The sequence below is a fragment of the Ascidiella aspersa genome, chromosome 5 (genome assembly GCF_963924565.1).
Source record: "Ascidiella aspersa chromosome 5, kaAscAspe10.2, whole genome shotgun sequence".
In the NCBI taxonomy this organism is placed as follows: Eukaryota; Metazoa; Chordata; class Ascidiacea; order Phlebobranchia; family Ascidiidae; genus Ascidiella; species Ascidiella aspersa.
In genome coordinates this window covers 28,187,285-28,202,814 of record NC_139451.1, presented here as the reverse complement: position 1 = coordinate 28,202,814, position 15,530 = coordinate 28,187,285, and the positions used below count along the sequence as shown (strand labels likewise).

Below are 15,530 nucleotides of genomic sequence, written 5' to 3'. Positions count from 1 at the left end.
ATGTGCTGACAGTTGGGCAAATACGTAGCACACAGAGCGAGCAACTTACAAGCCTGCCGTTTCGGTGCGCGTCGCCCTCGCCCATTGGTCTATCACCTATTCATTTGTTTCATGGGCAGCACGGCAGGCAGGCAAACTACCGATGGATAGGGCGTATCAGCTTGGCGAGGAAAATCAATGATGATGTGACCTGGTCGCTATTCTAGCGTCGTCCATGGCGCGCTGTTTAACAAAGCGTAAATCCCTCTTTCTCTTTCTCTCATTGCCCTGAAACGCGCAAGTTCCTTACTGCAATAGGTAATGACTGTCACGATGCCTTCATTTATTTAAATTACGCCAAGGGCTTCTTTTAAACTTGCTATTCTGAGGCCCTTTGGATTGTGTTGTTAGTGTATCGCTTATAAACCAAATAAGGTTGATTTTAGTCAATTAAACGCGTAGTAAATGAAGGTTAATAGCGTTTGTAATTCCGACAGCTTTCCCATTTTCCAGCCGCTTTGCGCTTTGACTAAAAGCGACTCTCTGTCATCATCTAGTGGAAGTTAATGTAAACATTCATGTGTTTTCTTTAAGATACAATTACACTTTATTTTAAAACATTTCCAAATTAGTACCTTTAACATATGTCCTTATACACTTTTAGAATTGATTTGGCAACTTGAAAATATATATTTAACTTAGTTTGTGAAATATTACCACTCAACTACATCCTTTTTATTTCCATTCCCTGCACATTTTATTAAACAAAAGCAATTTACTTTATTTCAACAGAAAACTGTTGTTTAAATGAATCAGTTTCGTATTTTTACCACAACATGTAAGAAACCACTGTTTTCGTTTATCCTACGGAACAATGGACTTAAAAAAGAGCAGTAATAAGAAGGGTAACCAAAGCAACGATGCAACGTCGAGATTTCCGAGCAACATTAACGAGATGGCCCTCGCTGCACAAATGGGCCTCGGTGGGTTTATGGACCCAGCCATGTTCGGAGGTATAACATGCTTTATTTCATTTTAAATTAGTGAAACAAACTGACTACCCCAGCATTTAAAATAATTACTTGGCAATCTTTGTAAACAAGTTATTAATAAGCGGCTAACTATCCTGCCCACAACACAGAAAAATATTTTTGTACTTTGTTCCTATTTAACTGCGAATATTGCTTGGTTTAACACATGTTTATACATCTTACAGACAAAATAAATTTAAGTTTGTCTGTTTAGTTCCTATTTATCTGCAAATATTTATTCCTTTATTTTAATGTTTTGATTACAGACACCACAAATTGTTGTGACTGTTTTGCTATAAAATTGACGATTTTATATTGTGTATAAAATGAATAGAATTAAAAATCAAACCACATTTAATTTTCATTTTAATTTTTTCGAACCAGGAATGTTGCCCCCCGGCCTTGACCCACAGCAACTTCTAGCAGCTGGTGCAGCAGGGGGAATTCCCATGATGGACCCGTCGGTCCTGGCAAGCTTGGGGGCCCTGGGTACGCTGCCTCCTGGTGGTGGATATCCGCCTGGACTGCAAGGAAATTTCGGTTCTCCACCTGCTGCAGGTTTTTTTCATTATTTTAGCATTTTTCGTTGGTTCTTAGTTGCAAGGAAATTACTCACATAATCTGAAAATAAGTGTTCTGCAAACACAACTATGCGTTGAACTTTTTAACCTTTTCAAATTGTTATTTTATTTAAACTTTGTAGCATAATGGTTAGAGGTTGTAGTAAGAATATCAATGCCCATCAGAAGTATGCTTCTAACATTGTATATACAGTTTAGGATATTCCTTTTATGTATTTTTGATATTCTTATTTTTGACATTCTTATTATTTTTAATGTTACTTCCTTAATGTTTATAGGTACAGCAGATTGGAAAGCTATGATGCAGCAGGCACAGCTTCTAGCGGCCATCGGAGGCTCAATACCACCTGCGTTTATGCCACAAATCAATCAGTCAAACCCTTTCATGACTTTGCCCGACGTAAATGCGAGTGGCTCATCTGGTTCTTGGTCGACCCCGGCTTCTAGTATGCCCAAAAAACAGTCTTCTTCATCTTCTGCTGCCAATGCTAGGAATTCTGCAAGTGTTTCTCCTGCGCAAGGTAATGTAAACTATTGTAGCGATGATGCTTGTAAGAAGCGCCCACAGAAGTGTGTAAAACATGTACACAAGTAACAATGACAAAAACGTACGCAAAGAAAAAGGCAATTGTCCGCTTTGTCATCTGCAGTATGGTACCTCAAGTGTGTCGTTGATTAGGTCACCCTCTAGCGGTTGCAGGCCAGTTATTATGCTGTATGGAGACTGCGTGCATAGAGAGCCACAATATAAACATTCTTTAAGACCAAAATATTTTAGGGGCCCCTTTGCTTGTACTTGTAATCCTTTCCAAGTATTTCAGAGAGATTTTGCAAATAAGTCATTTAAACAATAACTAGTCATTTGAAAAATAAGTCCAAAGAAGGCCTTTTTTGCCAAATTAATAAAAATTCCCAGTCAAGTCAATATCAAATCATGTCATTGTCGAAAAAGTTAAATGTTAAACTATTGGTAAACTTGTCTGATTGTTATGAACAAAAACTCAAGTGAAAATAACAAATACGGAATATAATGCATGCAAATTTGTTATGTGCATAAATTGAGATCAATATCCCAATTTGACTAAAGTCCAATTTAAATGAGTTGTCCAAAAGACTTAAGTTAAGTCATTTTGGGTTAAAGACTTAAGTCAAGTCAATGCTGTTTAAAAACAGTAACTTAGTGCTATTAAGTGGAGTCATTTTGTTCAAGTTACAACTGCTAAAACTCATTCAAAAAATTGCATCTTGTCTGTTCCACTGTTGAAGAATTGTTATTGGCTTTTACTTGACAGATTTAAATTAATGACTTTCACATTTAGGCTACACTTCCGCAGAAATATTCTATCTTTCAACTCTTTTTCTTTTTCTAGGCATCTTAAAATTGACTATGTTGTGGCCATTGTTATCTTTGCAGCGTATATTGGGATATGTTTTTGTGTTTTACTCAAATGTATGATTGATATGAATGTTTATCTTTCAGCCCCTAAATCCTCGTCGCCTTGGATGATTAACAACAATGCATCGGCTTCACTTTTGGCCGCAAGCCAAGCCTCTGCACAGCCGAGCACGCCATCACGTTCAAGAAAGTCGAAGAAACAGGCAAGTCCAATGTCAGCTTCCGAAGCAGTTTCGAAAGTCATTTCGAACGTAAGCTTTCCAGAATGCAGCTGTTGTATGTGTTGTCATTCACATGTTGATATTCAGCTGAAATGTGTATAATGGTCACTTTAAATCAGTTTTGTAAACAAGTCATTTTGAAATGACTTTAGTCTCAGCCAAGGTATTCATAAAAAAATATTTTAGTCATTTTGAATAAATAACAGGTCATGTCCAAGTCCAAGTCACCAGTTGTCCAAGTCAATCCCCAGTCAAGTCACAATTAGACCAAGTCAACTTTAAGATTAATCGTTATCATAAAATAAAACGTTAACTGAAAAACTTGTACGAATATGAGCAATACCTCAAGTTGAAGACATAAAAAATGCAATGTAAAGCAATCAAAATTTACAAAAAAGGAGATAAATGAACCAATTTTAGAAAAAAAATGCTTAATGGAAAAACTTCATTTCAACCAAAGTCATTTTCCTTTAGTCAAGTCATTTGAAAACAGTGACTTAAGTAAAGTCACTGTCATTCCAACATTGCTTTAAATATCTTCATTGTAGTTTTTTGTATTTGCAGCAATATGAAGCTCTTGCACAAAAGCAAGCACAAACTGAACAGATCATGCAGGTATGGATTAATTGTATTTATGCTGAGTAGGAATAAATAATTCTATGTATGGGGCAACTCTGATGTACTTAAATTTATTATATTGTAAGAGTGGTCAAATTAAATAAAACAACAAAATTTTAATGTCAAACTGAATAGATCATGCAGGTAAGAAATAATTGACTATGTTTACAGTAGAAGTAAATAATTCTATGTATAGGGCAATTCTGATGCACTTAAATTTATTGTGTTGTAAGTTTTGTTCAAATTAAATAAAACACTAAAATTTTATTGTCAAAAAATTTAATGCCAAACTGAACAGATCATACAGATATGAATTAATTGGCTATGTGTACAATAACATAAAAGATTTTTTGGGAGCAACCCTGGTGCACCTTAACTTATAAGTTTTGCTCAAATTACATAAAACAACATAATTCATGTCTTGTATGCTTATTGGCATGCCTATCTGTGAAATAGAAATAGATTTATTCCAATAATATGTCCCACAGCACTTAAGAATCTTTAAGCGGTCATTGGTGTATCGCGTTAGGCAGTTTGAGTAACACTTATGTAATGTGTGTCTTGCTGTTATAATTTCTGGCCTAAAACTTGGCTTTTTTTATCAAAATGGGGTCAAGTTTGGCAGTGTAAATACATTTTTTTTTAGCTTTGTGCAAACTTTTTTTTGTTCAAATTGATCTATTCAGCCCAAACGCATGTATAATATGACTGGCTGTGCTATGTGAGCTATAAATGCTTCAACGTCCAGTTTCTGCTAAATTAGACTATAAATTTCATTGTGTTTGTCACGCCATACAGTTTTGAAAAACACTGTAATGTGTGTATTGAAAGTTTCTGTCCTAAAAACTAGTTGTGCACACTTTTGCAGGCGGAGATCATGCGTCACTTTGAGCAGCAGTTTATCCTCCAACAGCTACAACTGCAGCAGCAACAGGACCAAATACAAGCAGCAATCCAAGCTCTTAACAAAAAGCCGTCATCTTCTGGTAAAATGAGCTCATCTCAAAGCTCCCCCAAGGTTAGAATTTAAAGTTGTCAGTTTGTTTCTATTACTCAGTATTTTTTTTTAAATATACACTTAAGTTTAACGGCTGTGTTAAAAATATTTTTTTAGATTCTTTAGTCGTTTAATTTAGCCTTGTTTACCAAACTCGTAGGACTGTTTTTAGTTTATTTCACAATTTTGATCATATATATATTTTTTTGCTTATTTACAAGCAACTTGAGCAATATTGTGAACAAATTGTTTGAATAACGCGTCCCAGTCAATGTAAAGTTTTAAACAAAAAACAAATAATTGAACTATCTACCTCTAGCATAATTTCATGTAGCAACCACAAAAACAAAATGATAAAACGGTTTAACGCAAAAAATGTGTGGTATATATATAATCATTTTTACAAGTTGTGTTCAATTAAACCACTAGTTTTTATTTAGGTGCTTTTCTAATTTAAACCGAGTTCTCGACTGACACCACTTCAATTCAACTAATAAAACATACTTAAGGCAGTCTTTATCACAATTTTTTTGGGGGGTAGTTTTTATCACAATTTTGTAGGGAACTCATTAGGCAGCAATATTGTAAAAACAGAGTAAAACATTTTCATTTCGAGACATACATACTAAAGTTGCAACAAGTTTGTAAAGCCTTCCAACCTTTATAAAACTTCATATTTTCCGTAATTAATTCTAATCATTTTTTGTAAGAAATATTTTAGAACCGAGGATAGTATTAATCCCTCATAACTCGATATAATTACAAAAATACTAATTTCCTGGTTTTAATATTAAATTTTATAATCCTTTCCAGCAGTCCAATTCGACACAATCCGACAAGATCCAGCAGCAATTGTCGCAGTCAATCTACCAGCACTTGCTCAATCCCAACGCATCAAGCTCTTCTGGAAGTGCAGGAGTCAGCGTCCCGAATTTCTCCTCATCTTCTGCAGATCAGTCGACGCTGGACGCCATTCTCGCACTGAGCCAAGTAATAGCCTCTCATTTTTTTGTAGAATAGTGTTGCCCGTGTAGATGTGAGGTCAAAGTCGGTTGTAAGCAGACTTGGGACGACTAGATTTACTTTAGCTTCCAAAAACTAAGATTAGAATTAAAATTAGATCGTTTCAATTTTTCGAAATTAAATTAGAATTAGAATTACTGATATCTTAAAAAAAAGAGTATTACTAGAATTTGAACGGCAATACGTTTAATTATTCACAATCAATTTGGTTCAAATCGTAATTTATTATAATCAGAATGTATATTGCACTATATCTGTGCTTTTTATAGGTTTTGGCTTTGTAAAAGATCGTAAAATTCACCAACAAAAGTTTTAGTTTTAAGTTATTTGGCTATAACTTAAAGACTAAAAATGCCGTTGGACAAAGTAGGATTTTTGGTAAATACTGAATTAGATTAGAACTAGAATTAGAGCGCACAAGCAATTCACAAATTAGATTAGAATTAGAGAAACATGTTCGCATTTTGCTCTAATTCATTGAATTAGAAAACTAGAATTATCTAGTTGTCCAAGTCTGGTCAAAAGATCTCAGTTGGTTTGAGTGTTTAAAATAATAACGTTAGACTCGAACATTATTATATGAGTCTAAAGTGCTGTCTTATTTTCTCGTCAGACGATTTTTTTAAAGTTTATTCCGTTTTAAAAATGTGGTTTTGTCATCATTGGTTTTAACTGAAAACAAACATTTTACAAGACACAATCTTTCCTAATATTTTTCTTCGGGTATATTATATGTACCTGTAAAAAATTGACGCTTTTTCGTGATAGCTAGACTGAATTTGAGATTTTCTGTGATTTCATTAACCCGTTGGTTATTTCAAATGCAGAAAATCATAAAAGTTGAATTTAATTTATTTTTTTTATTTTTTTTAGTTGTCTGCCCAAAACCCGCTGCAGCAAACCCAGTCAAAGTCCCCCCGCGGCAACTCTTCAAGGGGGTCAAACTCCAGGGAACGATCGAAAAGTCACGGAAGGGATCAATCCCGCTCTTCCAAACCAACAGCCAAAAAACCCAACAACTCCGGTTTCCCGCCCAATATGTTCCCAACAGGTACTTTATTGTCAGTCTTATAAACCTTGTTACGTCCCAGAACTAATAGTCAAGCCTTAACTTAAATCAGTGGTTCTTAACCAGGGTTCGACGAGGCTATTTTAAGGGTTCGGCGAGAACGTCCTCTGCAACATAAATGCTGTTATTTCAAATCTCTTTTATGCGCCAAGGTATCACGTACCGTTATAAATTGAAAGTTTGGCCAATTCAAGCCATATAACTGCAATTTTATAATTTGATTATGCCCAGTTTCAGCTGCTAGAAGGAAGAAATAAATACTGAGCGAAAATTTGCGTTCGGCGAAAACTTGCAGAATAACGTAGGGGTTCCACAGGTTGCAAAAGGTTGAGAACCACTGACTTAAATATTTGAAGTTTTATGAATTATACTTCAGTCCATTATTTCAAAAAATCATAAAGTGTTGGGTAAAAAGTTTAAGAACGTTTTAGAGTTATTTTCACCGATATTATAGTCAAATAAAACCCATTTAATTTCCGACTAAGGCTTCAAATGTACCATGGTCTTATAAACATACCCCCAACGAAGTTTAACCACAACCACAACTTTGAAACCCTTTATGTACGAGTGTGATTTGCCATTCCAGCTGTAATGTAGACATGCAAAGTGTTTTTTAAGGTTTTGAGTGACAAAAAATGCCTCACTTTTTCATAAAATGGAAATTGTAGTTAACTTCAGGCGAAAACTAAGCCATGACCGTACAAGGTGTGTGATTGATTTTGGCAAAATCATGTTTAGACTATCAGCAGCGCAGTTGCCTAAGTTCGATGTACCTGACTACCATAAATCACAAGCACGTCTATCGCCACCTGCAAATACTAAACGAAGATCGTTTATGCCACGATAAGCGCAACATCTGCGACGAGCTGTTTGCCAAGTCAGCTAAAATACAAGCTGCGTTTAAGGGAAAAAAAGTTGTGTCAATTGCACACTCAACACGTGGTCTTGAAATATGCTTATAGAGAATAATTTTAAACGGTAACTATCATAACATAAAAATGGAGACTTTAAAACGCGCCAGTCGCAGTTAAACCACCTTTAAGATAATCTGTTTTGAGAAAAAAATATTAGCGTAGATAGAGAATAACGAATCATTAGCTGTGCCCAACGAAAACACACTTGCTATCAGCAGACCTAAACGAATAAATATCCTGCGTTTACGGTCGACCCTTGCACAAAAAAGAGACGAAAAACAGCGTCGTTTAATTTTGGTTAGCATTAAGTTAAGACGCGTGACCCAATAACATTAAAAACATTGCCGCTTCGGACGGTGAGTTAAACCCTGACAAAAACAAACAAAAAAGGAAAATATGCCTTACAACCCCCACCTAGATACGCAACTGTGACCATTCAATTTAACTGTCCTGCTAAATCTTTTAAAACATTTAAATTTATTCTTGTTTTTTCAGGCGACCAAAAGACCGACGCCCTCCTTTCAGCTCTTTACTCTCAAATGCAGCAACAGCAGCAGCAGAACAGCCTTCCCCCAAGCAACCCTTCTTCTTCGTCGGCTGACGCTCGCAACTTTTCAAACTCGTCACCATCTTCTTTGCACGATTCTTTCATATCAAAATCCAACAAGGCCAACTCGGAAAACCGGAACCGACGAAAGCAGGCAAACCCGACTTCGGTCCCCAATCTTCTTCCGAGAAACAACCAAGACTCTGCGTCGCCTCCTGGTGGTATCCAGGACTCCCACCGTAGATCATTGCAAGGAGACCGTCAGCTGTCCGACCAAACGTCGCCACTTTCTCTCGTCAAGTCCAAGTTCGAGAGTAATGACGACAAACCGTCGGTCAGCAGGCAAGTGTGAATTTTGATATGGTGCTGTTTTTTTAGGTACGCTTTACACCAGGGCTACAGTTGTGTGTTAACATAACTCGAGACAAGGCCGAAAAATGAACCCGCGTTGGACTTGAGCAAAATGTGCGATTTTACCCCGAGCTTGACTCCGACTCTACAGCCTGTATTTCACCCATTTCCCGTAACTACTTTAAAGTGGGTATTTAGCAATCCACTGAAATTGATGTCATTTAAATCATTCGCCCACAATACGTATTTGAAAAATATTCCACCATATGCTATTCCACCTTTACATTTCGTAGTTTGCTGCCTTATCGGTTTCGAAATTCGATATTGCCCATGCGCTCGTCGGATCGGGACTCCGCCGAACACCTAGTCCGACTCCAACCTGCAGCCCTATTATGCACTGTCCTGTAATGTTGCTTGAGTGAATGTTAATGCCAAATATGTCGAGTAAATAGACTACATCTTGACGTGATTGCCACTTTAAAAGGACGGAAAAGATCAACGATTTTAACTCGAGGAGTTGATTTTCTTTCAGGCAAGAGTCGCCATTGAAGTTAGTCAAGGAGGATCCAAAGCGTGCCAGAAGCGGCTCTAGAAGCGGAGTCGACAGTCCCTCCTCCTCCCAGCAACCGCATCCTCGTAACTTCTCATGGGACAAGTCCAACTCTTCATCCACCTCAAAACCAACCACTTCCTCCTCAACATCCAACAACGACTTCCAGGCTCGGATGCAGGGAAGCTCCTCCTTTCCCATTGTTCCCGGAGCAGCAACAGGATCAGGAGGGAGCGGACAGCAGCAGCCTTCTGCGGAGGAGCTCAAACTGATGATGGCCGCCTACAGCGAGATCCTAACTGGAGCGGCTGCGTCCGGTATGCAGCCCGGAGGCGATTTGAACGCGATAAATGACATCCTAACCGCCACCGTCGCCGCCGAGATGCAGCGCTTGCAGATGGAGCAGATGAACTTGTCGCGCGAGCTCGATATGCTCAGCAACGGGACTCCGGCGTCTTCCTCTAGTCGCGGAAGCGGAGGAGGAGGGCAGTCGAAGAAGAAGAATCGGGTGCCGGTCATCCACAAGGTCTGAAAAAAAGTATTTTTTAGGTTTTCTATAAGATTCTACCTAAAGGTAATTTTTATGGGCTACTTTTGGTTATGTTTAATGCAAAAGGGCAGTGAACGGAAACCCTTGGTAATTCTTGTAAATTATAAGCTGCCAAATAACAGCGTTACTTAATTACCAATCGCTTACATTACGATAATATATCAACACGAAAAGATCAAACCATTATTGCGTTTTCCAGCCGTAACGTTTTCGGGGCTTTAATTTTTTATTTATTTTATGCTCACTACAACTTTATACCATAGTGCGTTGCCCTTTATGACCTCTTTCCATTGTTGTGTGTGAAGTATTTACATTTTTAGGTTGAAATCGATTGTAAATCATACTAACAATTGGTATCGGGTATCGGCTCCGAACCAATATTATCCGACATTTCTAATTCAGCACGAGTAAAAATTCAATTCGATGATTGTAGCGTTATTGAGCAGAGCTTCGTATTTTAAAATTCAAACAATATGTATAATATAAACTATAAAGCGCGAACGTTTTCAAACAATGCAGTTTACGCTTTGTTTGAAAACGTGTGTGAAGTATTAGTTTTAAATAAAGTTCGCTTTGGGGTCGTCTACCTCGTAATTTGTGTTTTATATTTCTTCGTTGCCGCTGGTAGCGCCAAAGAGCTACTTTTTTATTAAACTTTTTTGTTTTTTCAAGCAAGGTTGGTTTTTGTGTGTGCTTTTTTCAGTTAATTTTTTTTTCTTTTTTTAGGCACAATCGTCCTTCGGAAGTCAAAAAGCTGCAAACGGTAAGTAGAGTAAAGAAATCATTTCATAAAACGGACCAAAATATTGTTAAATGCTACATCTAACCAACGTATTATGAACTAACGGGGAACGAATGGCGTTTCCGCCAAGATCTTTTAAGGAAGTGCTAACACTTGAAACGTATCGATAGAATATTTCGGTTATTTATTTTAGTTTAATATCTCCGTTATTTAACACAATGCTCAAGTGTATAGCGAAAAATCTTTTTTTCAGTTAATAAAGAGTTATTTTAGAAAGAAGAAAAGTTATATTGAGATATTAAAATTATTTTTTTAGAAATATAATGTTTCCAAACAATTTTCTATGACCAAAGTTGTAAAACCTTTTAAGGCCATTTAGCCCAGACGGATTCCCGTTTTCCGAAAAAGAAAAGAATATCAAAGCGTATACAGAAGTAGGTATCATTTTGAACGTTTAGAATATATCATTTTGAACGTGACTCATAGCGATAGATATTCAAAACGTGGAAAACGCTACCTATTTCTATATGAGCTTTGATTTTCGCGCTACGTCTTTTCGGACCCTTCCCACTTTTCCCACTGTTTTCAATCCAATTGAATCAAAGGAACGCTCTACCAAAAAAACTCGCGAATTAATAACTTTTTCGCGCAGACAATTTCACCGAAAATCGATCTCAGCATCAGCATCAGCATCAAAACAACAGCTCGTCGGAATGCGACGTTTCAAGATCAGAACAAGCAAAGCAGTCTGGCGGTAAGCAGTACCGAGCAGCCGTCGCAGTCGCGCAACAGTATTAGCCAGCTTATAGTTTTACAAATGATTTGACCTTACTTTAAAGTTACTAAAAACCTAATCAAAAAATCCAAGTCAAATCGTTTTCATCAAATGACACGTCAACTCCTACTGCACCTAATTAAAAATAATTTAAAAAAATGTAACAAAGGCCAACTTTTTATCCGACCGACGAAAAATGATTGCTTACAGTAACCGTTGCATTTTTTCGTTTTGCTGCTTGTATATTTGATGAGCTCCCCAATAATAATAAAAAATGTGTTCCGCTCGAGTGCACCCATGGTGGATCCACGTATCGCGTCCTTTTCAATCGACAAGTCAGATTAATGTTGTTTGGTGTAGCAAGACAACGGTCTTGCCGCCGCAGTCGCGCAACAGTATTAGCCCGCAATACGCCAACCTCCCCCAAACTACTTTCCAGTTCTTGCGATAAATTATGCATCGGCAAACGTCATCGACGCCCGCCCTAATGGTTTCTACTTCCACGAGCGCTGCTTATTTTCAGCTTCGACACGCAAATCTATAACTATAACCTCGACGATCCTTCGTTCGCTCGCTCGTTCTTTCGTCCGCCTTGTCAGACTTCTTACAAGAAAGGTTGCGGTGATTGTGAAACAGGGTTGTAATCACTCAAGTTAAAAAAGTGCACTTAAGTCACTATTTTTCAAATAACATAACTTGATTTGGCTTAAGTCGTTTGTTAAATATGACTTGACTTGAGTCTTTTTGATAAATTACTTCACTTGATTTGAGTCTTTGGTCAAAATGACTTGTTTTGACTTGAGTCTTTTAAGCAAATGACTTGACTTGGATTAAAATGAAGCTTTTTCATTTAGCATTTTTAATTGTTTTTTTTTTGTCTTAATATTTGCACAGAAAACAATTCGATTGTTATGCGTTGCGTTATATATAATACTTGAGTTGTTGCTCATTATCGGACGAGTTTTACAGTTGGGGGGCTTGTTATTCGTTTCGAGAACTAAAGTTATTTTACGAATGACTTTTTACAACACTGTCTAAAAACATGGCTTTCCAGATGTCTTGGCGACTCTGATAAAGCGGTAGATATATTGGGCGCCTTTGGTTTTTGTTTTTTAATGCACTACATTACAAATACTGATATTTTTACATAGCTCCAAAGTGGGCCGAAACGGTTAAACAAAATTAAACAACTATATGCTAAAATTTCGAATACTGCCATTACCTCAAAACGACGATATTAGTTTTCTTAAAAACTGTTAACGCAAAAAAATGCAAAAAGCCCTTACATAAAGCTGGCATAGAACCTAATAAACAAGGAAAGTAACAAAAATATTATTTTATTGAATAAGCATATAATTGCTTTTATAAATGACAACTCGTGTTCTCCAAAAACACATGAACACCTTTGCTTGTTTGTTAAAATGGAATGTGAAGCCTTGTTTGTTTCTAGCTTCGTCCCAATACTTAAATCGAAGTCATGAAATCACGCTTTTATTTGAAATGTTTTTATTTTTTAGAAAATGCCGCTCGCAAGCGTCGTCACGTGACCGCGGCGGACCAATCAGATCTTAAGGAGCCTCTTTCGCAAGGATGGATTAGGAAGGTATGCAAACATTAACCTGTTCGAATTTTCTAGCCGTTTAAGCTGTTAACCAGACCCAGGTGAAATTGCCCGCGGGCCGGATTCGAAACGGCAAGCAAGGATGCCAAGTGTTTGTATCAATACTATTTCGATCAATACCGATCCTATCCAATAGCAAATGAATAAAGCAATTTGGGCATGATTCACGTTTTATCGCATTTATTTCTACTTTAGAATATCGGTTAAAAAATAAAAAAACTTAAATTCTAACAACATTTAAAGCATTTCTTTGCCTAATAATTCTATTTTTTTACCTGTCCTGCTTCTTATAGTGATGACGTCATTGGCATTGAATCAAAAGGAGATACTTTTTTCCAAAATATCGGGTATCGGTCATCGTTATTAGAGTTACTATTCCAACCAAGTACCCTCGATATTTTGTGCAACTCCAAACTGTAGTCTTTTAACCTTCTCTCTTTTTTGGCCAGGTGAGATTCAGGCGGAATGACGTAGGCACGATAACCTCTGACGTCACTTACTTGTCGCCCGACGGAAAAACGGCCTCGACTTTGGAAGAAGTGATTCGGGTAATTCGGGCTGCGTAGTAAAACAGAAAGTTCGCTTATAATATCAAGTCGGAAGATATTATTATTCTGTGCCATAACCAGCGTTTCTCCTCCGCCTTGTATTTTCAGAAAATACGTAACAGAACGTTAGGAGGACGGCAAGACGAAAGTCACCAAATTAAGTTCAACTTAAGTGTTATGTTTTGAGCCAACATTCTGAAATTAAAGTGCAAATCATTGTATTGCAAACGATTAACAGTCTTAGCATTGTTAGTTAGTTTTGTACCAAAAAATAAAGAAAATATAGTTACTCAGGGAATCTCCTCGTCATACTTTAAACACTTTAGTTTTACAACTCTTCGTTTAGAGCAGGGGTTCTTAAACTGGGGTCCATGGACCCCTTGGGGTCCATGAACTAGTTTTAGGGGGTCTATCAACGCCCAACTGAAATATTAGTGTATATTTTAGAAGTAAATCAATTTATCAAAGAGAACAATTTAATTAAAAATAGAACGGTTTTACACTGACTGAAATAAGACTTCATTTCACCATTTTTGGACCGAAATCAGCAGAAGTCTATTTGTATTGTAACGTAAATTTATGACGTCATTTTTTAAATTTTTTGGCCTAACATGGTACGTGCGAGCTCCAAAAATAATTTAGGGGTCCATGGTAAAAAAAGTTTAAGAACCCCTGGTTCAGAGTCATTTGAAATACGAGACTGAATCTATTTTAATAATAGACTGAGGATGCCTTGTTTTATGGTGAAATATATTTCTCTTAAATGACTAGAACTTTTTATGAGTGACTTTCACTAAGACAGAAAAGTCTAAACAATATTTAATCATATGGATGCTGTTTTCAGATTCTGGAGGCGAGCAACGAAAACGGTTACGGTCCCAGGCACTTCAGCTTCGGAAGAACGATCAGGATCGGTTCGTTTTACGAACGCAGCGTTGAAGAAGACGAATCGGAACTGGTAAGTGCTTTTACACAAAAACAAACAAAATAAAACCACGACAGTTAGGATTTCATTTATTGGATTGACTGTTTAGGTCTCAGGGGTTCTTAAACTTTTTTTCTTAAAATTTTTTTTTTTTTTTTTTCTTAAACTTTTCTTTTTTTGCGAAATGAAATGAAGTCCAAATACATTCAGTGCAAAACCGGTTTATTTTTAATTACTCTTTTATTTAAAAAATTGATTGCTTCTTAAATATCCACTAATACTTCAATAATTCTTCATCGACCCCCTAAACAAGCTCACGTACCCCTAATGGGTCCATGGACCCCAGTTTAAGAACCCCTGGTTCAGGTATATTGTTTGTCGCTAGACTTTCGCAATTATCATTAAAATGTACTTATCTAATTACAGAAAAGCTATAAAGTTGAGATTTCCTAGCACAAGGGTCTAAAAAAACGGGAGTTTGGCTCGTATTGTTTGCATTTTGTTAAATTTTTCTTTTACAGTGGAAAAAGCTGAGTCCTCCCGACGCCGAGCAGTTTTTCGAGTCGATCGAAAAACGAGAAAACGGCGAGAAACGAGAAAACGGGACGGCCGACGGTTCCGACTTCGAAGATCGAAGGTATAAATGGCGTATTTTCACCCATTTAACCTTTTCTGTTTTGTTTTTACGGCCAATGCTTACTTTTTTTTAGGTTTAACTCACACTTTTTTTAGGTTAAACTCAGTTAACCGTTTCTTGTTTTGTTTTTCTTCGGCCAACTTTTGCCTTCTTTTGAACTTTTTTTTAGTTTTTTTTAGGTTGAACTTAGTTAACCTTTTGTGGTTGAATGCAAATCATTTTTTGCTGTCAAAATGGCAGTTGCTTTTCAGTAAAACGTGAGTTAAAACTACCGTGTAGACCACAGGGGTTCCTAAATCGGTGTCCATGGTCCCCTTGGGGTACGTGGATCTTTTTGGGGAGGGGGGGGGGGTCATAAAGGGTCAATTGAATATTTTTTTAAAGAAAATTTGTGAATAAAAAAAAACAACGCTTCGCCCTTTTGTTAAAGTGTATTTAGATTCGATTTTAGTTTC

General features: G+C 36.9%; 1 protein-coding gene across 1 annotated transcript in view; it reads left to right on the top strand.

Moving 5' to 3' along the window:
* Window positions 1-776: 776 nt before the first annotated feature.
* LOC146145760 (bromodomain adjacent to zinc finger domain protein 2A-like) overlaps window positions 777-15,530 on the top strand; it is a 43,329-nt gene continuing 28,575 nt past the window's right edge. Inside the window, exons 1-16 of the mRNA XM_083390675.1 lie at window positions 777-996; window positions 1,390-1,568; window positions 1,870-2,112; window positions 3,072-3,238; window positions 3,773-3,823; window positions 4,695-4,844; window positions 5,637-5,813; window positions 6,720-6,897; window positions 8,325-8,718; window positions 9,260-9,803; window positions 10,554-10,590; window positions 11,222-11,323; window positions 12,862-12,947; window positions 13,415-13,513; window positions 14,358-14,471; window positions 14,960-15,075. Coding sequence (XP_083246801.1) covers window positions 854-996; window positions 1,390-1,568; window positions 1,870-2,112; window positions 3,072-3,238; window positions 3,773-3,823; window positions 4,695-4,844; window positions 5,637-5,813; window positions 6,720-6,897; window positions 8,325-8,718; window positions 9,260-9,803; window positions 10,554-10,590; window positions 11,222-11,323; window positions 12,862-12,947; window positions 13,415-13,513; window positions 14,358-14,471; window positions 14,960-15,075 — 2,780 coding nt within the window. The 5' untranslated portion in view covers window positions 777-853. The remainder of the gene's footprint in view (window positions 997-1,389; window positions 1,569-1,869; window positions 2,113-3,071; window positions 3,239-3,772; window positions 3,824-4,694; window positions 4,845-5,636; window positions 5,814-6,719; window positions 6,898-8,324; window positions 8,719-9,259; window positions 9,804-10,553; window positions 10,591-11,221; window positions 11,324-12,861; window positions 12,948-13,414; window positions 13,514-14,357; window positions 14,472-14,959; window positions 15,076-15,530) is intronic.